The sequence below is a fragment of the Coloeus monedula genome (assembly GCF_965178545.1).
Source record: "Coloeus monedula genome assembly, chromosome: 5".
NCBI lineage: Eukaryota > Metazoa > Chordata > Aves > Passeriformes > Corvidae > Coloeus > Coloeus monedula.
Genome location: NC_138785.1, coordinates 16,743,320 through 16,766,400, shown reverse-complemented (window position 1 = coordinate 16,766,400; position 23,081 = coordinate 16,743,320). Strand labels below are relative to the sequence as shown.

Below are 23,081 nucleotides of genomic sequence, written 5' to 3'. Positions count from 1 at the left end.
AAAGCAAATCACCAATGGGCACTAAGCACCTGGCCACATTCCTCAGGACCTTTCCTGGTTCCCACTATCACATAATTAATAGCCTCTCCCTAATTGCGAGGCTGATTATAACCGTCTTTGTATTAGACAGGAACATTAATCTGGATCTTACTGAGATAGTTCCTCTTCACAAGCAGGAAAATCCTGTGGTTGAGCATCACATGACCTGCCTACCACTGCATTGAACTTTCCTGTTAAGCTTCATCTTCTCTTCCCTCATTTTCTATCATACATGTTTCAGCATGTGTTCACAATGCCAAACTTCTTTTCCACTGCTACAACAGCTAGCTCACTTACTTCTGCCTTGTGTCTATACAGCAGCACAAGGAACATTTATAGATATTGGTTTTGGCCATATGCTCCTCTTCCTCACTCCCCCTTCCAAGGGCTCAGGCTAATATCCTGTTGCTTTCTTGGAACGTATCTGTATGATCTCACAGCCTATCTGTCCACCAATTGCTGAGCAAGATATGTGCATGATCCAAAGGCACCAATTGGCCAAAGTCTGACTGATGCTTGTGGTATTGCCCTGAGGAAAATGTAATCCTGACCACGAAAAACAGAAAAGCCTGACTACATCTTGCTGAATTACACCACAACTTTCCATTGCTTTCTGCAGAAGGAGTACATAAGATACTCCCTCAAGAAGAAAACATATTCCAACTGAATATATATTTTGAGAGAGAAGGACTCAAGCATAATACTTGCCGCCTGCTTGGACAAGACACCGCTCTCAGTTACTCATTCATTTTGTCCAGCTTCATTTTCAGTTCAGTACTCTAAGCATCCCTGGAAACCATGCTATGGTACCAGAACCAGCTGCTGAGATGCTCCCCCCAGATTCCTGGGAATAAGAGCCCAAACTTGTCGTTATGCATGCACTACAATTTGCCTCCAAAAAAGACTAATAAAATTCGGTACTGTGTCTATTTTAGGAGTTCTCTAAGGTGTCTATCACTGTGGAATCTAAACACAATATAACAGTCAACATTAAGTGCCTTAAAAGGCAGGCTACTCAGCTCCCCGTGTTTGTTGTGTGTCTGTGTGGAAACTTTCCTTCTGTTTCCCTTCTTGCGCCTTTCACTTCCTCGCCTCCAGTTGTGAGTTGGCCCTGGCAAAGTGCCCCTAGTGGAAGCAAGCTTCATCCATGTGGTGGGTAGCACATGCAGCTCTGAATATAGGTCAGGGCTGAAATCATTCCAGCTCTCTATTAAGATTTTCTCCATAGCAGGGGATGAGACACCAAAAATGTTGGCAACGTTGTGTTCTGGGTCAGTCACTTAGACGTTATAATTATCATAAAATTACACGGTATATATATTATATAGTTATTGGTCATTAGCCTAAAGATACACACAGTAAGGAAGGCCCACACGGACACACAGACGACTCATGCAAATTAAATCTCCAAATAACCAGTTTCAATGGAGAATGCCTACAAGAGCCTAGGGAAAAAAAATAAGGCGGTTTAAGCTCATGGTTAGGTTGCCTAGGAGGAAGCAAAGACAAAACAATCAGAGTTTGAGGACTGCAGCTGGACAAAACACCTCAACACATTTTGCCTGTTATCAATAGAGAGAAAAAACTGAAAACCAAAGAGCAGCATAAAGGAAAAAAGCTTGGTTTGTTACAGCATCCTGGAATAAAAGTTGGCCTGTAGTGAATGGCAAACACCAGCCCAGTACCTCAGTTCTGAGTGGTTTTATTTGGTTTTGAAAAATGAGTCTTCACCTGTAGCCACAGCTGACACATAGGGAGAAAGGGGTGGAGAGGTAGAAGCAGCTCCACCTTCATGGGCTGCCTGCCAGGAAGGCAGTAAGGCCAGCTAGCTCCCAAAGGATACTAAGACAGTGAGAAAACCCAAACACCCAACCGGCATAACCAGAACACTGCATCCCAAGTAGCTCCCAGCTGTACTGTACCATTTTTGGTGTGTATTCAGTCCATCTTGAATGCTGTTGGCTTATATACGTGCCAGTTATTACAGTATCATATACACACAGATTTAAAGGCAGCACTGTTTTATAATAAGAAAAGAAATATGGTATTTTTTATTTTTAATCTTCTTATTGATTTACACTTCCACAAAAAGGAATTCAAATTATGTCTAACACTTCTGGACACAAGACTAACATGCCCCTTCCTCATTCACCTGTTTCAATTTTGATGTGATAGAAAATATTTTTATTCAAGGTCTAGCCAACTGAGGAAAGCCTATGAAACTGATTGAAACAAAACACCTTTCAGACTGTTGTGCTTGTGATTCTTTACATCTATCTGTAAGACCAAAAAACAAATGCAAACGGCCTGGTTTTGTAAGACAATTGCTTTCACCTCAAATAGGGACAGTTTTACCAGCAAAGATGCCCAAGTCCATTGTGACCTGCATGACTGGCCTGCAGCGATTGAGGACACTTCAGACCCGGCCTCCACAGTAAGGCTGAAGGTGGCTGTAATCTCTCACATCGAGTCAAGCAGGCCTGACTCTGACCTCAGTGATTTCTAACTGAGCATTACCTGGCCATAATCACCATATTACCAAACAATTACCACTACACGCTACATGACTGTACAAGGAAGTATGTTTTAAGTAGATGCAGACTCAGATAATGAAAGCATGAATGCTGGGAGGAGAACAGAAAAGAGCACAAGGGCCTCAGACAGCCATCACTTTGAGAACACACAGTGAAAAAGTCCCTGATGTTCTCCAACATCCTACCTGTGCCCACCTGCAGAAATCACCATGCCAAAAAGGAAGGGACAGATCCTCAACCTTCAAATAACAATATCTGCCAGTAAGGCAAAAAAATGCAGAGAACAATTATCTCTGCAGGGAATAATAGGGATGTCCTTTACAAAGCAGGGGACAACAATAGGTCTTTGCCAGGGAGAGGTAAGTGTCTAGGTGATGCAGGCTTCTGTGCAGGCTGTCAACAGCTGAAAACAAACAAACTAAAAGCCCCACACTTTCTCTCCATGCTGTGTTCCCATTTTATCTATTCATCCTCTGCTTAGGATGGCCATCTGTGCCCTCTAGTCAACATGGAACACCAAGTCCTAAAAGAGAGAGATAAACACTGAGCTTACTTCATAAGGATTAGAAGAATACACTGAGGATGCCTGGGAAGAGTGCATTGATCTACAGTAGAAGTGTTAAGGAATGAGCCTTCAGAGAGAGATTCTTCTTTAGAGAGATTATTTCAGACCTAGCAACAACTTAAACCATGGCAAGATCTGATGCTGTGACCAGAGGAATCTGAATTATTTACACAAAAGGGAACAGTTACTTGACTGTAAGCAAGGCCGTGCTGTTGTCCAGTAAGCTCAGATTCTGTGACAGCATACATGAACCCTGAACAGGCTTTTCTGTCCCCCCTCACACCAGTCTGATACAGTTACACACATTCATCTAAAACAGGCAAAATGGGAACTATAATAAAATATTTCACTATTATTATAAAACTCAACTGCATTAACAAGGGGAATTTTTTCACTTCAGCTTCTTCATCAAAGGGCTAAGAGGACAGGCACCATTTTTACTTCATCAAGAATATTCTACAGCTTGCAAGACATGGCATTTTGTGTTGCAACAACATAGTACTTCAGCTAAGCAGACATTGAATTTCTTCACACTTATATATTTTCCTGTGTCAACACAGATGTTGCTTCCTTCAAAAGGTCATCTTCAGCTTGAGCCCAAAACTTAGGCTGAGTTAAAAACACACTTTAAACTTAATGGAGACATTATACTGTAATGTTTTGGTTTCAAATGTGTAATTCATTTTGGTGTGGATGATTCACTGCTGAAGTACCCGCAGTTAAAAGCTACAAAAAGAAAAAAGTTAAAACTGCAGGCCTAGCTGTAGAAAGCAATGGAGAGAACCCTGCTAGAGCTGACCAAGTTGGTTTGGCCACCTAATGGGAGAAACTGGCATGCAGGGTTATTAGCTGGCATCCTGGAGAGCACCACTGATAGGATTGTGTGGTGTCACAGCCCAACCAACATCCCTGCTTCTTGTGCTTCCAGGTCTGGAACTGAACCAGTCACAGACAGCTTGTGCTGCACCAAATTAACATAACCCAAGGCAGTTTCCACATTGCATAAAATGGAAAGGCAAGCAATGGAATAAAAGTTATTTCTTTCTCTTTTTATGGTCTCTTTACTTAAGTACAGGCATCATTCGTAGTACCACTAGGGAGATTTTGTTCTTGAAAATAAAAATGGAATAGCTTTGCTATACTATCAGTTTTTGACTGATGATTTGAGTATTTTGATTGTCAGTAAAGACTGCGCTTACCTTCATGTGTGATTTGAGATTGTCCTTGCGTGCACAGCGGAAAGGACAGAGTGGGCACTGATGGCTCTTCAAGCCTGTGTGAATCACCATGTGCCGTTTCCAGTAACTCTTCCTCTTGATAACCAAACCACAGATGGGACACTGGAAAGGTTTTCCCCCTTCTTCTTCTGAGGCTTAGCAGAAAGGGGAAGAAAAAGAGAAGACCCTTTACAGCCACTTGTCAAATACTCTCCCCTTGTAAACATACTCAAGATATCATTTCTCAATGCTAGAGTTTCATCTGTAAAGAGACACATCAGTTAAACAACAACAGGTACCAGAAGTTTCAGTTCCTCCTCTGTATGTATACCTTTTCCCCTGGATCTAGTTATTATCCCTCTGAGAAAGGTCACCATAATTTTTAAAGGTTAATGCCCCAAACTTCCTTTCACTAATCAGTAGAGGATGCTACTCTCTCTCTCACCTGGTCCTAATGCTCCTTATAATTTAACTGCACTGAGATGAATGCCTCTCATAATCATCACTTTTCAGCTTCATTTCCTATCAAAGGCTGGTTGTAGCAGAGTATGGAAAATATGCTTAATGGTTAAAAAATGATCCATTTCCACATCTGATGGTTAGCCAGCAGGGAAGCAGGATATAAAGCCCAGAAGAATCTGCAACTTAACTGAAAAGCATGCTGGTATTGCATACCAGATACGTTTAACACCAGAAGTGAAAGACTTCAGAAGTCTGGCTGCCGAAATTGTTTAGTTATGGCTCAAGCAGATATGCTGCAGCATCAGCCATCAAAGGTCTTCAGGTCATAGGTTTCCTTCTGCTCCTCTAATTGCCAGGGCTTTAAATCTGCCGCCTTCCTAAACGCCTGCACCCTGCTTTACTGCCCAATTCACCTAAAAAAAGGATTTGGCAGCTTCGATCTTCCAAGTGCCAAACCATCACAAGGTTGAAGGAAAGAGAAATTCCTTGCTGCTGACTTTGCACAACTAACCATCCATCCAACCTCTCACAACAATTTTCTCTCATTATTATAAAGAAAGGCCTACTATTACAGTGGAACTGGATGTTCTTTTCCTCACTGTAAAACACAGGACTGTTTTCAAATATCCAGAGCTCAGCAATGTGCATCTTGCTATTCAAAAATTCTCTCAGACTATTTAATCTCATTACTGTCACTTATAAGAATATAGCAAACATCAAATTCCCTTGATGAGGAACTAACTGATAAAAACCTCCAGGAAGATTTGTCATGACCTAAAATACAATTCTTGCTATTAAGTAGGAAACAAAACCACTGTAATTCAACTGATCAGGCAGTCATTATGTAAGTACAGAAAGGGACATAATGCCAAAGATGTACTATTGCAAGCTCAGAAATTCTCCTTGTAAAATATTCTATCACACTTAAAATATCAAATCTCTGCATCTCTAAAGAGGAAGCCAAAACTAAAGTCGTAACTGCTTATGCTTGTTTTCAAACATTTTTACTTTTTTTCTTCACGAAAGGCAGGGAAAAGACAAACCGCAGAAAAAAATACATGGGTAGCTTTTTTACCTATCACTTCTTTTCCTTTCATCACATCTTTTCTTCAGCCTCTGGTTATCATCCAGAAGAGAAATGTGTAACAAGTTACTACCTATTTTTGATCCCCTTAAAAATAAATCTGCAGTCAAGATGAAGCAATGGAGATTTAGCACATTAAAAAATATACAAACAAGTAGGATGAATGCATGTGACTTCACCAGTAACAGTGACAATTAGTGTTACTCAAGAATTGTGCCAGTGTGCTCCAAAGCTGAGCCACATTAGCTCTATACTATACTGCATGAAGCTCAGAATAAAAAGAAAATAGTGGGTTTCAGCTTTCCTTCATTCATGTTGATGCCTGTTTTACACCACAATGTTACTCCAGTGAGGAGAAAATCAGCCAGTGCTTCCCCAAAGCACTTTTTGGGAACAAAATTGCAAGCATCACAGGCATTAAGTTACACCAAATAAGTATTTAGTCAGTAAAAGAAAGGTCTGTCACCCACACTCTTTCAAAACTATCAGAACTTAACAGCTATTCCAGGCATCCTTTTAAACTTCACTCCAAATATGTGAGCAGTTTATAAAATTTGCAATATTAACAGATTGATAGAAAAGTTGGTCTTTGTACCACTTTACTATAAAAAAAAGCAAGTAACGATTAGCTTGACCAAACCTGACATGCCATTTCAGAGGCAACTACACTCTGGATAAGCCATGACTCCAGCTTCTTGCCTGAAATAATTCTGAGCAAATAGCTCAACGTGGTGGACAAAAGAGCAGCAGGCATACCCTTACTATTAACTTACTCCTCTTTAAATAGCCTCCATCTTTGCTGCTCCTTACTTACATCTAATTAATCTCACTGAGTATTGATCTCATAACCAAAGGTGCCTGTTGCTGGTGGGGAAGCGAATCAGACTCATGACAGCAAAGCAAACTCATCAGTGCATTAAAAGTTCAAAGTATGAGAGTGGGGAAAAAGACCTCTCAAGCTATACCTACTGAGAAAAGATGCTTCTCTCTGGGAACAAGACAAAAAAAGTCTCAAGGAGCAACCAGACAGACACAAAAAGATAAATCATTATAATTTTTTTTTTTTTTTAGTGCCATAAGGTTCTATGCACAAAAGGAATTAGGTATGTGTGACATTTATTTTTATAGCAAATACACATGTTCAGGAGGGTCATGCAGCTTTACTCAACTTTTACAGAAGAGAAGTCTTCAATCAAATGTCACTAAATGTGACCTCTTCTCACAAGCTGTATTTCTCCATGGCTGAAGGCATAAAAGAGTCTGGCTTTCCATAATCAACACACAGATATGCTAACCAACGCTTTGCTTCTTAACTTCAGTTCACTATTCAGAGAGGAAAAACTCCATAGCATATCAGTAAATGTTACAGACATTACACTAAAGTTTGCTTGGATGCCAACTGGTGTCGGCCCAGTGTGCATGAAGTGGAAGGAAACACCCTTCTTCTGGGGATACTGGTCCCGCATAGAATAAAAAATGAAGAGTTGTTCCTTAGTTACCAAGGACTTGAGGCAGTCAGCCCCCATTGTTACCTTTTAGCAGTATAGTGTGCTTGGGCCTTCAGCAAAGAGAATACTTGCTAGGAATTTGCTGCATCAGAGCTAGTTTATAAAGTGCCAGTACTACCAGCACACTGGTACAGAGCACTCCTCTAATACAAACTGCACAGACAAATCCCCCAGTTTCTTGGTCAAACACAGAACCAGGATTTTACTACAACCGCATACTTTTCCCCAGCGGTGTGAACAGCTTTTTCCCCAGTAGGAAATAAACCAAGAACTTCAACTAAATTTTAACCCTACTTCCTTTCTATGCATTGCTGCCTTTCTTTCATGAAGGCCAGTCCTCATGGGGAGAGTTAAATTAATGCCCACATTCACACTGGTGTAGCCACTGTGGGTACTCCTATTCCCGAATGAAAGGATCTTTTCCTGGTTTAGCTTATGTTCGTCCAAGAAGGACTTCATCTAAACTAATGAAAACTTTAGGCCAGGCCCATGCCAAGAACAGTTTGCCACTTTAATTGCCTTGGCAAAATACACCAGTTAAGTGTTGATAGAACACACGTGTAACACAGAGCAAAAACTGGTGCTGGCTGCCAACTCATTGCATCCCTCTCCCTCCTCTTCCAAGGGAGGGATAAGCATTGCTGTCCATCCAATAGCTTCTACCCTATGAGTTTTGACCAGACCTCATAATACCCCTAAACAAAGAGGTTAGGCCAGAAAAAACAGCAGTGCAATTACACAACATCCATGTCAGGCTTCATATCTGTACACTGGCTTGCTACACCTGTGCAGCCAGGCTAGTATTCCTGATAAAACTCAGCCTGATAAAGCTGGAATATCCTAAACCACTTTGTGCACATCGTGAAGATACCTGCCATGCTTCCTTTTCCTTTGCAACAGAACACTGATGACACCTGAAGCCATATGTTCCACCAGAAATACGAATCCATGATGTGAACTTTTTATAGAAAGAGATGAAAGAAATTATTTATCCTTATTTTGAAGATGGATCATTTAAATTCCCCTGCATGGCTTGCCAGTTCTTTAAAGCTTTTGTTACCCAGACAGCTGCTGCTTCTTCCCTGTAACCCTGAATCCTTGATTGTCAACAGCTGGAACTGACAGAGGAAAGTCAGACATGTAAAATGGTTCTTGCTGAGCAAATTAGAGAAACGCAGTTTAGTTGGATTTTTTTTTTTGTTAACAACAAAGGATTGTAAAAAAATTTTAATGAAAAGTGGCAACATAATAATATACTCTGGTAAATTAGGACAGGGTAGTAAGCCATTATACAAAAGTCCATTTGTGACAGAGACAGCAGGAGGGAGAATTCTCCCTTGTCCAATATTTCAAAAGCACTAGTCTTGTACATGCTCACTGATACTGTGAGCTCCCTAACAGGGGTTCTTTGATCTTCTCCATTAAATATTTTTGTGGACACATTCTAAACTTGGTAAGAGAGGAAAATACTATTGTATGGAATAAAAGGGAAAAAAAACCGTACCGAACTGTACACTTATACCTTTAAAATAGGGAAACATTTGTGATGGCTTGGTCTCAAAGTGGTACTTCAAAAAGCTTTTCTATTGTTCACCTAAAGTATCTATTTCTTATTTTCATAAGACACAGAATCAAACCAAATCCAGACCCACTGAAGAGATGTTATATAAGCCTGTAGCAAAACAAATACATTCTATTTAGTGGTTCAAATTGTATCCATACCTGTACTAGTGGGTTTGGATGCTCTTCCCTTAGGGACTGGTAGTAGCAGTAATTCCAAAGACTGTGGTGGAGTTGCTTTCTCTTGTTTCATCTCTGAAAGCTGCAGGGGATCCTCAGGAACCAGTGATTTCTTCTTTTCAGCCAGGAGGGTGCCTGCAGCCCTTGCAGCAACCTCCTTGAGAAGGGCAGCTGAGGAGGTCATGGAAGCCAGGGAAAGAAAAGAGCTGGCCGGAGGCGGGTGCTCCTGCCCAGGAGTCATGCTTCTTTCGCTCACTTTCTTAGATAAAGCTGCTAACGTGGAGCTGGCAGACTGAGAGCTAAAAGGCGAGGAAAAGGATTCAAATCTTATCGTGTCCTCAGTCCTGGAAAAAGATTTGTCCTGCAGAACAGCATTGGCTGCAGCTTTCAGCTTCAGGATAGCTGAATCAGGGGACAAACCACAGGTGGTGGTTGAGTTTGGCAACCACTTACCTTGATTCCATATAAAGTGACTGCCTGCATTGTATTGGTCACTTTGCTCCTGTTTCTCAGCAAGCTTTCTGGCAAGCACACTTAACTGCTGGGCATGGTGAGCAGGTGGAGAGAAGGAGATGTTTGAGCCAAGATTTACGGGGGACTCAACTCTGCCATTGACTGTAACAGCAGCATCCAGCTTGAGGGAGCCAGCCTCTAGGAGCCGCCTAAGGTTACTGCTCAGCGGCTTGTTTGGACCAGGAGGTTCCTCTTCACCCAGAGAGGACACATCTGGAGTAAGGTGCTCCTTGCTCTGCAGCGTGTCTCTTAGTGCCTCATTTTCAATGGATCCCAGCTCCGCTGCGCTGCTGCTCGGCGTTGCGCTTCCCAAAGAGGTATCGGGAGAGGTGGACTGCTCTTGGATTCTGTCCTCAAGAGACAACTTAAAGTTCTCCTGGACTTCTCCATACGATGCTTCCGAAGGAGTTTCTGAAGAATTCCCAAACCAGCGTTCTTCTTCACTGAGTTCACCTTCCACTTCTTCCTGTCTGGTACCATCTGTGTGGAACCATGAACAACAGCATTATTCCCAAATCTGCGTAAAGCCGTTTCATAGCATGAAGCATGACTGACCTCTGCACAACCCTCCTGAACAGTCCCCTAACACGCCTCCCCTAAAGTGCATGGGCTTGCAATCAGCCTGGATTCAGTGACCAGAAAAAAAAAGAGCTTTTCAAAATGAATAAATCTTTCTTAGAAGACAAAATGATGACAAACCTGTCATCTTTCAGTCTGCGTAACTACAACAGACAACTGCAACAATACATATGAATATAATATATATTCATATATTGCAAACAATTCTTTATTGGCATAGTCCGTACATCCTGCAAAATACTATGAACTCTCTGGTAAAAGGCAGGGATTTAACAGACCAGAAATTACTGGATACTTGTGCATTTGTACAGCCAGCACAGGTGTGCCTTCACAAAAGCAGATCAGATGTGTAGTTACTCAAATCTCAGACAAATCCTGCAGTGACCCCTATCTAAAATAAAATAAAATAAAATAAAATTTGCACTGATATTCACAATTCTTTCCTGAAGAGCAGCAATGACTAATACATGAATGCAGGCTAAAGCTCTCATCTCTCCAACTACTTGGGAAAGGAGTATCATCCACACAGTGTTGTCTTATACAGACACTAGTTGTTCTTATTTATTTGTCACTGTTTAATAAAGTCTTAAAGATCACCCTAAACTGAACTTAGCTTAGCTGAAGAGGAAAAAAAAAAAAAAAGAAGTGTGTTGGTCTCACTGCAGTTAAGTTACATTTTCTCTTCTCTGGTAACTGCAACACACCTGAGTCTCTCCTGAGACCTAACTGCCAGTGTTTAAAGCACTGTGACCCTGGATTGCTCCTCTTCCTGACAGGGATTCAAAGTCATACAGATGTGACCAAAACGATTTTTTTTTTTTTTGCAGATCTTCCTGCCCAATCAGAACACAGAAAAGAACAATAGCAATGCTAGAATTAAACTCATTATCTTCTCTTGCCAGACACCTCTCACATTTCTTGCTTTTATACTCAGTGTCCCAAGCTGCACAAGTATCTTTGTAATCACACTACAGCAAAACAAAAGTATTTAATATAACCCTCCACTGACATTCTGGAAATAAGCCTGCATGATATGCATTGTATCTATGATCATGTATTATTCCCAGATTCCCAATTTAATTCCAGCAAATTACAAAACTTGGAGAGAAGTTAATGAATAAAAACTTAGATTTCTATTATTGCTTTGACTGCTTTGCTTCTTTGCAAAGAATTTAAGGAGGAAAACCCCAGACAAATGTATCATGACTACAGAGATATAAACCTACACACTGAAAGCAAGGATTTTTTTTTTCTTTCATGTTATACAGAATATGAGGAATAGTCTCTCACAGGAAGTTTCTTTCATTCAAAACCCTTTGGAAAAAAGGCACTGGTATTTTAGAAGCCTGCAATAAACACACTCAGTTACCTTAGATTAGTAATTCAAGCAGAAGAGGTCTAGCATATTCCCTTTTCAAAACAAACAGAAGCCAAACAAGCTCTTAGCTAGAATTATTTTGGTATTGTCCAAGTTAACATCACAGGCTCAGCAACAACGTGCATAAAGGCCACTACCATGCACATTCAAATAAAGGAGAGAGATGCTAATCAGTTGAACCAGCACTTACGCAGGTTAAAGGAGAACTGAATATATTCACTTTTCACCCCGTGAACATTAAAAAAGTAACTTGAGCATGTCTGTACAGCTGGGTGCGCTCAGATGAGTGCTGCATTCATTCATCCCAGATGCAAACAAGTTCTGGAGTGGAAGCCAAAAAAGCATCTTACTGGCACTTTTTCTGAAGTGATACACCAAGTGCAGGGCACATCCTCTGGGACACAGCCTGGAGCTGACACCACCACACAGCTCTGCAGCCTGAGCTAGCCTACTTCCTACCACTTACACTTGTCTGTTTAAACAACCTCTCCCCTGCAAACTCCACTCTCTCTGTCTCTGTACTTCCCATCCATTCATAGGGAGGGAGAATTGCATTTCCATTCACCCAGAAAGCCATTCAAACATTACAGTCTGAAGCATATTTAAGTGTAAATGGATCCAAGAGGGATTGGATTTTTGTTCCGAGGGAGTGGATTTTTGTTTTAGAGAAATCTGCAGCTTACTAAACCCCCAAACTTCTCTGTTCCATGCCACGTACCTCAATTTCTTTCTTTTTCCAGACATGCACATTCCACATTGGTCTTGCCGATACGGAAGGGCAGCCACCACCATGTTATTGACAGGGAGCAGCATGAGAGCAGGACTCTTCATTTAAAGGCTTGCTCCCAAGCCCAGGATTTCCCTCCTCTTTAGGTAACGCACTGAGAGCTCCCTCTCCTGTTGCTAATCTACCTGTGACCACTCAAACCCTCTCAAAGCTCCATGCAGCCTCTATAATAAAGGGCAAATTTCCTCTGCAGCCTCACTATCCCAAAAGCCAGCAGGATACCTTTTTTTCCCACCAGTGCAGCTTTTTTCTGTAGCCAGAAATCAGACCTCTAACTGCTGACACTGTTCTAATTTTCCTCTTCTCAGTAATTCCCAGCTGCTGCAGCACCAAGCCCACTGCATTTGAAGGCTGTGAGGTTAATGCTGAAAAAACCAGCATCAGTGCCTTATCACGAGCTCAGTCAAGCCTCCCTTTAAACACCAGTGAATTGGTTTAGAAGCAGAACAGTGAAGCCTGGCAACTTCATTTCTAAGCAAAGTTGCCTTTCAAGGCCTTCGGGCAGAATTTTAATTCACATTGACTTGTGAGCCTGAGAATTTGAACAAGCTTGAGAACTCCAGGAGAAATCAACCCAATCCAACAACTTCTTTATAATTTCAAATTATATAAAACCTTCCTTCAGAACCCAGGGGGTTCACAGGTCACCCAGACCAAGTTTGTCTGAAACAGGAGCCAATCGCCATGTGCCTGTCAAGAAATTTCAGCTGTATTTCACATCTGTGGCAGAAATCTGCATTACGTGTTTCTCCCTCCTCTCACAACACAGATATGGAGCTCTTCTAAGCACAATTCAAGAGTCAAGACCTGTTAATACCGCTTCTTCCTGACTTCAGAGCAATTCTGAAATGAGAACTGCTTCCCAAACCTTTTGCCACTGGCAGAGGCTAATGGAAATTACAGACATCCTGCATATTTCAGGACTATCACATCACATCACAGCACCCAGGAGCCTCAAAAAAATATTTTCCACTCCTGTCACCAATGACAAAAGGCACCAAAGTACTGCTGGGTGACTGCTGCCACTGAGGTAGCCCATGCATCCATCTCTGGCAAAGCCACAAATGTGTGCAGAAAGCACTGTTTGAAGAAGTGCCAGTTTCCCTCGCTCGCCAACTCATCTGCTTGTTTTCAAATACAGAGAAGTTCATTTTCCTCTTCAAGAGATCAGTTTGACAGACAAATCTTATTGATCCCAAAGAGTGTTATTTCACTTTGTGACCATCTGCCCTTTTTTTTTTTTGAGTGCTGATTAGAATCTGACCCTGGTGCCAATAGAAATGTAAATATTAACTTGCTCAAACTACTTATATTTGAAAACTGAAAAAGACAAACATGTTTGTTGATTTATACTCTGAGCCACTTGGTTCAAATGCTGGAAACTTTCACTGTACCCAGTGCAATGTATACATGCCATTCCTGAAAGTGGCAAGTGTGAGGTGATCCACAGATCCACTTTGTAGGACTTGGAGGAGAGAAATATCAACGATATTTCAGTTAGATCTACAGGAAAGGGAAGAGTCTCAAAGTTGTGTTACTGAGCAACAGATATGGGCAACGAGAACATGACAGAAAGAACACCATTTGAAACACTAGAAATTATCTGAGAAGAGGCTACAGCTAAGGAACCCACTCCAGAGACTGCTATTTCATGCTAAGGACAAAATTCCACTTTGATCATTCACTGTAATGAGTAAATTACAGAACTTCCATACAAAACCCCATATGCTACAGTGATATGAAACATATGGAAATTGTAATGATGGGATTACAGAATGAAAATTAAAGCAAACACAAAAGTAGACAGAAGTCAAATAATTTCAAAGAAATGCATACAGGAAATTTGTTGATGAGATAAATTAATCAAAATTTCCCTTTTTTCAGCACTTACATTTCAAGGAAAAACTGGGAACCTACAGAACCAGGATTTAAAGACATAGGAGAGCCAAACCTCATCTTTATAATCTTGCTATCAATTATCCTGATCTGTATAAGGATTTCAGATATGATCATTCAAGTTTGTGTCAATCTAAATAAAGTTACAATTGCATTTGTTGTCCATTTGACACCCCAATCATCTTCCTAGTTGTCTGCTCCAACAACTCCATCATTTCATCTCTAGCACCTATCATAAACCATCCTTTGGATTATTTTACACTGAGCACTGTGCCTAGGCCTACTGAAAGAGCTGGGATTAAGTGATAGCTTTACACTAGGGAACTGAGGAGCTCTGCAAAGATACCTAAAGAATTTAAAAGAACGCATTAAACTTAAATGAAGCAGGAAGCCATCCGAAAGGAGTTCTGCGGAAACACCAACTGGCTCGGCTGAGCAATCAGTTTAAGGCCAAGTAAATAGGCAGATGCATCAAAAATAAGGCAGAGACAATACCTCAACAAGCTAGGACTTAGCCTTGGGTGACTTTTATCAGCAATAGCAAGAAAAGTGGAATGAATGAAGAGAAGCAACTATTGACAACCAAGAAGGCAAGGACAACTGTAAAGGCCTTTAACCAGTCACGGACAAGGAGAGGTGAGACAGATAGTGAACTGGTAGGCTCATATCTAGCCTCCAGGATGGGTAGTCTGTTCTATTCCTTCCTGAATGCTTTCTTAGAACCCTCAAATAAGGACTAAGGAATGAGGCCACAGGCCAGAATTCACTGTCCTGGCAGTCCAGTTCAGGATACCCTCTACTGCTGTAACCCAGGTTCCATCTCGATTGTTACCATCACATCCAAATAAGACACATTTTCCCATCAAACGGTGGCTGTTGATTCAAGATCACCACAGGCTGCCCATGTCTCCACTTTACCTCTGCAGACCAGATAATATAGAGGAGAAAAGAATGAAGGAGCTAAGCACGAAATACAACAGATCCCTTTAGGTTAACTGTGTAAGTGCATCACTTTAGCGACAGTAAAGAATAATTACAATAGACCGCTTGCTAATATCACATCACTTTCTAATTCACATTTTCTCTGGGTGTCAGCTGCACATAAGCCCTTGCTGATTTCACAATCAGGTACTATAGAAACCAGAAGGCACAGACCTAAAAATGACAGTCATATCTGGAAAGTCTATTCTATGGTATCCTACATAAATTGCTCAGTCTAGCTGCCTGCCTACAAACTACCCTTTTGGCATTCAGGCTGATTTTTAAGCATTTCAAATTAAAAAAAAAAAAAAAAAAAAAAAAAAAAAAAAAAAAAAAAAGTGAATGTAATGTCTTTGGACTGATCAACTTTTACGGGTTTCCACACCCACCAAACCATGCAAATGTGTGTGCTGTAAGACTACCTCCAAGAAGCTGGGCACACTGTGCACCAACACCCCATAGTCTCCACCTCTATAAAGCACTTACAGCCCCATCTGATGAGGCTGTATATCCAGAGCAGCAGCTGTGTTGATTTTCCTATAGGCATGCTTGCTAGAAAATCATTATTTTAATAAAAACGCAAAGGCAGAATATATCTACAGCAGCAAATAAGACATAAAAGCCACAGTTACATAAATACTCGTGCTAGAGTGCCCTTGGTCCACCATTTTCCCCTCACGATTTCTGTGACCTATAACAGGTAAGCAGCACAGGAAGTCACCATCCTCTTTGAATGGAATTTCTGGCTCACTCCTTATCAACAGGATGATTATTCAACTCTTGACCTCCTCACAAAATGGTTTAGTAGTGTTGCTGGTGCTTGAACCAAATTTCTCTACTGCAGGCTGACCTAGAGAGAGCAGCACAGCTGCAAGAAGGATTTGCCAAAAAGCCACAGCTCTTCTGTTCGGTCCTTCTCCCCTGTGTTTAGGTTATGTGAAAAAACTCACACAATTAGACAGGGAAAGAAGCTCTAGGTAGGACTCTGTATTTCATCTCCACATCTTCCAAGATAATGATTTTCCTAACTGGAGGGAAGGAGAAGAGGGGAAATGGAAGGCACAGCTTTTAAAGACAGGGCATATATTCCCTACTTTCATCCCTAACTTAAAGTGACTTTGAAAAAATCCACATACAAGTAAAACCCCAGAATATTCACCTAACAATTTCTCTAGTACAGCTTTTTAGAAAAAGGACTCAAAGGAAAAAAAGATTAGAGAATATTAATTATTTTGCAGTAACTAGAACTCTTCAAGATACTTTGCCTATACACACAAACAACAGAATGTGCCCAAGTATTACATATTCAGGTTTGCAAACTGCTAGACAGCCACAGAATATCAAAATGCACGTACAACACCTCAGTTTCCTCTCAAAGGCAGAATCCAGGTGTGATGGACTCTTCCAAGGAAAAACAGAATCAGGACAGATTACTGAAAAAGCTTGTCACAGACAACATAAAATTGCCTTTATTTCCTGTCCCTCAAAGGAGGGGAAAGTTGTGGTAGATGGGAAAGAGAGGCAGTGGCCTTCTACCTTCAGCTGGAAGCCCCAGAACAAATGTGCCAAGAGGGTTTCATTACCTGCCAAAAAGATCCATCTTTTGTCAGCAAGTATCCATGGAAGGGGACAGAAATACATGGTTTCTCCTGAGGAGAGCTGTCACTACTCGTTGAAGGTTCTCAGGGCTGGTTGACAGACCACAAGATAGGACCTTACAAAGACAAGTCTGATCTCCCCCAAAAGCAAGTTCAAAAGAGAACTTGAATGATGGATGTTTGACATCTTGCCTCCAAGAAAGATTAGCTATTCTTCTGTTCTAGGCAGGAGGTTATAGTTAGTGGCTTCGAGATTAGTGTTTGAGGAGGGTTGCTTCTACTAGGAGTCAGATATTTTAAGCAACAAAGGAACAGGCACCACCTTACAATGCAGTGAGGTGACAAAAGCTCAAGACCAACAGAAGTGGTGGTCCTGTGCCCTCCCTTAGATTTGCTCTGTTGTTTGACTGCTTCATGAGCCAATTTCAACTCACTAAGCTGGCAGAAAACCACTCACTCTGTCAAGAAATCAGGAAAAAAATGGATGCAAGGGAGACAGGAATGAGAAAACAGGTGGAGTCAATAATCTGAGCCACTTATCTCCTCTGGTCCTCTAGGGTGCAAAGTATATCACATCTTGCCAGTGAAAAACCAACAGAGGATTTTCTCTCCCATCCCAAACCTCAACAACATCCTACACCCCTCAGGAAGAGCTGGCCTGTGCACTCAGGGTGGCCACAGCAGTCAATATCATGCAGACCGATTTAGAAGCCTAATCTGGGACATCTGGAGCTGGGTTGGCCACCATATACTCTGATCCTAACTAAAAAAAACCCATCTTCTCTAGAACTGGTAGGCAGCATCTTCCCGAGAGAAGTTCTAAAGACCCAGAAATAATATCTTAACAGTGAGGCACAGCAATCAGCAACCATGAAAGGAGGAGGGCAGAGCAGTGTGTCTTACAAGGTAATAAATAATGTTACATATAAACAGTACACGTGTATAATAATACATGTATAATATTTTCTTACTATAATTTAGAATTAGTTGATTCTAGCTGGATTTTGCCAGTATTTCAGGCTCAGTGAGCTGAAGTACTTGAGGTGTGTACATGAAACAGAACAGAACACACATGGCCTTAGAGGAGGGAAATGTTTTTGAAGACCACCTCTCAAGAGGTATGCCACAAAATTACAGCCTACACAAAAAGCTTCCATCAGCTGACTTGACCCAACTTGATCACCAGGGAGGTGATCCTGGCTTCTCTACTCAGGACTGGTGAGGCACATCTGGAGTGCTGTGTTTGGTTCTGGCCTCCTCGGTACAAGAGAGACGTGGGGCTCCGGCCCAACAGAGAGCTACAAAGACATTTAAGGGACTGGAGCATCTTTCTTACAAGAACAGGCCAAGAAAGTCGGACCCATTCAGCCTTGAGTAGAGACAACTGAGAAGGGACCATCAATGTATAAAAGTATCTAAAGTAGGGGGTGCCAAGAGGATGGATCCAGGCTCTGCTCAGTGGTGCCAAGCAACAAGACAAGAGGAATGGGCAGAAACTGATGCCCAGGAAGTTCCACCTGAACACGAGGAAGAACTTCTTCACTGTGCAGTGACCGCACACTGGAACAGATTGGCCAGAGAGGAGTCTCCCCTGCTGCAGATATTCAAGAACCATATGGATACAATCCTGTGCCAGGTGCCCTGGGATCACCCTGCTTGAGCAGGGAGGTTGGACCAGATGAAACCCTGTGGTCCCCTCCAACCTGACCCATTCTGTGGTTCTGTGATCAACACACAGAATAACTGGAGACAAGGTATACAAAGACAGATGATTTTTATGATGGAGGTTTTCAGAAGAAGCAAATATTTCTGAGGCCAGTTTATGCTGCAAAGGCTGCCTAGTAGCCCCAAGACAGGTTCATAAAACACATGAAGTGTCAGTAAAACAATAGAGAATCATGTTCCTTACAAAAGCTATTTTATGTTACCAATGTTCTTGCAACAGTTTTATGGAGACAGAGCAAAATACCACAGCCAGACTTACTGAAAGTTTCTTCCACGGGCCCTTACAAGAATCCTGTAATAACCTATAGTTGAGGCTGGGTACATGTTTCATAAAGCACAAGATAATGACCAGACTGACCTATACACTATAGGAATGTGGCCAACAGAAAACGTGGAGTCAGTATATTAACATATCAAAGGAATTCACCTCTTCTTCCCAATGTAAACAGAGAAGATGATAAACCATTTTCTATAAAACCAAACAATTTTTTAGGAAGCAACTTCTGAGCCACATTAAAGTCCCTTATCAGGAATTTCAGGCTTCCCTGTGTTTTTTAAAACCAGCTATGATCTCAGTTTATGACTCTGACAGATTATTATAAAGTTGAGGAAAAACTGTATGTGCAGGAGTTCCACTGTTATTCCCACAGCTCTGCTGGAAACGGGAAACAGTGTTAAGAATCTGTGGCTCATGTGCAAGTCTATCCAGAGACATTCCCTGCACCTGGAATGGCTCTGTACCATTGACATCAGTGCACATTTGCCACTTACACGTAAAGTTCAGCACAGCAATTAAAAATTCTACCCTTTGTTAGTTATAAAGAAGCTTAAAAACTCCTTAAAATTGTTTCTAGTTAGCCAAAATTTACTTTGCTTGTTCATTTGTTTTGCTCTAGATAGATGTCTAAGCCAATAAGCTGCTGCAGTGAGAAAATATCAAATACTAAACGATAATAGGGATGCTGGCACCTCCAAAATAAGAAGAGTTAAAGATTATTTTCAAGACTTCTCTTATCCTTAGACCAAAGACAAGGCCTATAATGTCAGCCTACCTCATAAAGGAGGGAAAATATTCTAAAATTTCATAACATGGGAAAGGAAACCTCAAACAATTCTAGCAAACAATTTGGAAAAGCTGGCTACAACCAGAAAAGTCCCTAAAGGAGGAATTTTAGTTTCCACCCTAGATCAAATTATTGTGGGAGAATCACACAAATGCCAAATATTCAATATAGAAATCCATAATATCTTAAAGCCATCCTCCAATAACATCTAACTCCATGAATAAGATTTTATATCCTTTAGCATATGATGAAGCCTTCTTTAAGAAGTTGCTTGTGGAACACAGAACTAGTGTCTCTATTAGGAAATTCTAAGCAGAAACACAAAACTACCTTATCTTAAGCATAGTATAGCTGCAAACCAGAGGCTCAATTACTCATTTCCAAATGGCTACGTGCATTGTGGTAGTTCCGTTCTCAGTCACAGAAGCCTCCACACCAAAACTGAAGTAATTATGAATACTACAGTTTCTTAGGTCACATTTTGTATCCTCTAGGTGCCAAAAAAAGAAAACAACCAACCCCACAGGAAAGCTCTGCTTTCTAGTCTTCATTTACCCTGGTAACAAATAAAATTGGTGGTCTGCTCTATTTTGCATACCCATGTACTCTGGTCTTAAGCACATCTACAAACTGCCTACTCTTACTGAGTGCCTTCATCAGCCAACAATTCATCTCAATTAAGGCCCGCCCCTGACCTGCCACCTCCCCAGAACTGGCTGCAGTGATAGCTGTCTCAACTCTTTACTGCGACAAAATGCAACTTCATTGCCTGAAATGCACTGCAAACCTCAGCAGCCACAACCCCAACAGTTAAAAGGAGGAGGCACAGGAATTCCCAAATATTCCTCTCAATTTACAGCAGCCAAGAACAAGCGATCTGTTTGCGGTACAGATTATTGCACTGCTGATTAACTCTCAATAGGTGTGACTCATTTTAGTGTGGCTTGTAATTTAAAACTGACAGGGTCACCACAGCAACAGTCACCCTTACAGGTGGAAAGGAAGCAGAAGAGAAGTTGCAAGCATCAATGCAGCTGGCAAAAAAAGTGAGAAAAGAGTTCAAACATATCACTTTGTCACATACAGACAATTTGCAATGAAAATAAACAATTCCCTGATCACAACTGCAATTTGGCATTATGGCCTGGGAATGGCCATAAGTTTACAAAAGTTCTCACATTACCTGAAAGACTAAAATCGATTTAAAAGCTCCATGAAAAAGCTGTAAATCACCTGTGTTCTGAGCTGTGCATAGCAATCCCCAACTTTCCTAAGAGACAAGCCATTGACCAAAGGCCTAATTGAGGCACCAAAACCACACTGGCTGATTACCTGCTCCTTCACCCATTCATTCCGAGGAGTTGCCCTCATGTGTTGTACACACCATACAGGATCGTGCCCTTAAGCAATCCAGAGTAAATTTACCATAGCCACCACGATGTATCAGAAAAAATTGTCTGCTAAGGTTCATAAATCAGTCAATTACCTGCTTCTTTGACTTTTATTCTTGTGTAAATGTTTTCAACCTGACATTAGCAATACCTATAAGAAGACAACCTGCACATTGCCAAAACCAACTATTTAAATTACTAGTAAATCCTTAATTACTATAAACAAGATTACAACAGGCTTATTTTAAAAAGGTTTCTAAATACCAAAGTGATAGCTCCAGAAAATAAAGCTCCCTTGCTGTCATTATTTGAGGCTGCTGTTTCCACATTAACTCTGGCTCTGTGTAGGACCCTCAGAGCTCCCTCAGCCCACCTGGACACCACAGCAAGAGCACCCACTGTCTCTCCATCACTACTCCTTGCCTGGCTGAGTACAAACACAGGAGGTTTCCAGTCTCTTCTCAATTCCTCATATGAGGTCTAAACCACCTTCCTCCCCAAGCCAGGCACTGTGCTCACGTCTATAAAATAGGGAGAAATCATTAACATACAGAGGAAGGTAAAGACAAGCAATTATTACTGAGGCACTGCAGCTACTGATTTCATCTTCAAGGCAGGGCTGCTTCAATGCCCCTGGTGGGAATCTAAAGAACAGTCCAATTCTCACAGGTGGCATAAAAGAGTCAAAAAATCACAAGCCATCATCCTTGCCAGTGAGCTGATTTGGGCTAAAAATGGAATATTAAACCTATGGCAAGGCAGATGCACATGATCTCAGGCAAATTTTCCCTTTCCATACCTCCTTTCTCACTAGTTATAACAAGAGATTCCCAGAACAGGAGAACAGAAAATAGCTAATGCACAGATGCTGAAACCAAAAGAATAATTATATATTTCATCCTTCTTCCTCCACACACGTAAGTTATTAAATACAATGGACTGTGCAATAGAACTGGTTTCCTGTATCTCTTCAAAGGCACAGCCAAGTTTTGAAATCGAGAGATGACAAACTCTGACCAGGGTTTGTACAGGGACAGACTGATGTAAGCCTAGCACAGCTCCCATACTTGAGGAAAACTCTGTTAGAAGTTTTCAGCAGCACTGCAGAACATACAGCAGCATCCAGAACACATCTGGTCATTTAAAGGAGAATGCTCTCCAACTTTTTCCCCCACTGACCTCTGAGGGACAACTGCTCTACAGACGCACAACCCCAATGACTTAGCTCAGCTTCCCCAAGAAACTACTAAGTGTATCTTTCCTACATGACCTAAGTAGAATAGAGGCTTTCTTTTAGGCTGAAACTATTTTTTTTGTTTGGTCATATGTGCCTAGGACAGGAGGTTAACTCCCTGGCTTGTACTCCTATGCACTATACATGGCGGAGGAAACAGTATTTCCTTGTCTCTCATGCACAAGGTAATCTTGGAGAGCACTTTCTGATGTCTTACTGCTACCACAGAAAACAAAAATTCAGGAGACAATCGGCTGAAAGAGCAATCAGAAGTCCTACAGAAGAACATGGTATTTCTGATCTGCCTTCTCCATGGCTACTGTCTCTAATTTCCTAAGCCAGGACAAAAATGTCAGGGATGATACAAATGGCAACTTTTACTTTTCCCTCCAAGGCTTATAGGCATGTTGTATCTTCTCTTGAACCAATTCCAAATAACTTCTCTTTCTATTAACTTCTGAAACCGCCAATAGCATTCAGGGTGTGACACTGATAAAGTACTGCTGTTGCCAAAATGAAAAATGGCTATTTCTCTCTCTACTTTCCTACCTTTTCCTGACCAATCTTCTTCAGCTGGCACAGAAAACTTATCATAAATACTGACTGGAAAAGGGTAAAAAATAGAAGAAGTATCAGTGATAAAAGCAGTGATTATACCACAATTGGTTTTGAAGAAAGAGAAGAAGAAGAAAAATAGATCTCATTGGTGTAGTATTACTATACAAGGAAGAAAGCTGAAAAAAGCTGTGTGTGAAGCTCTGCCAATAGGTGTGAAGACTCTAAAGA

At 41.2% G+C, this 23,081-nt stretch overlaps 1 protein-coding gene across 3 annotated transcripts in view; it reads right to left on the bottom strand.

The window, feature by feature from the left end:
* ZNF827 (zinc finger protein 827) overlaps positions 1 to 23,081 on the bottom strand; it is a 100,296-nt gene that overhangs the window by 66,258 nt on the left and 10,957 nt on the right. For all 3 annotated transcript variants that reach the window (XR_014226389.1, XM_082281286.1, XM_082281287.1), the window contains exons 2-3: positions 9,132 to 10,142; positions 4,338 to 4,510 (exon numbers count right to left, since the gene is read on the bottom strand). Coding sequence is in view for 2 of the 3 variants with exons in the window: in XM_082281286.1 (XP_082137412.1) it covers positions 4,338 to 4,510; positions 9,132 to 10,142 (1,184 nt within the window). In the remaining variant the exon portion in view is untranslated. The remainder of the gene's footprint in view (positions 1 to 4,337; positions 4,511 to 9,131; positions 10,143 to 23,081) is intronic.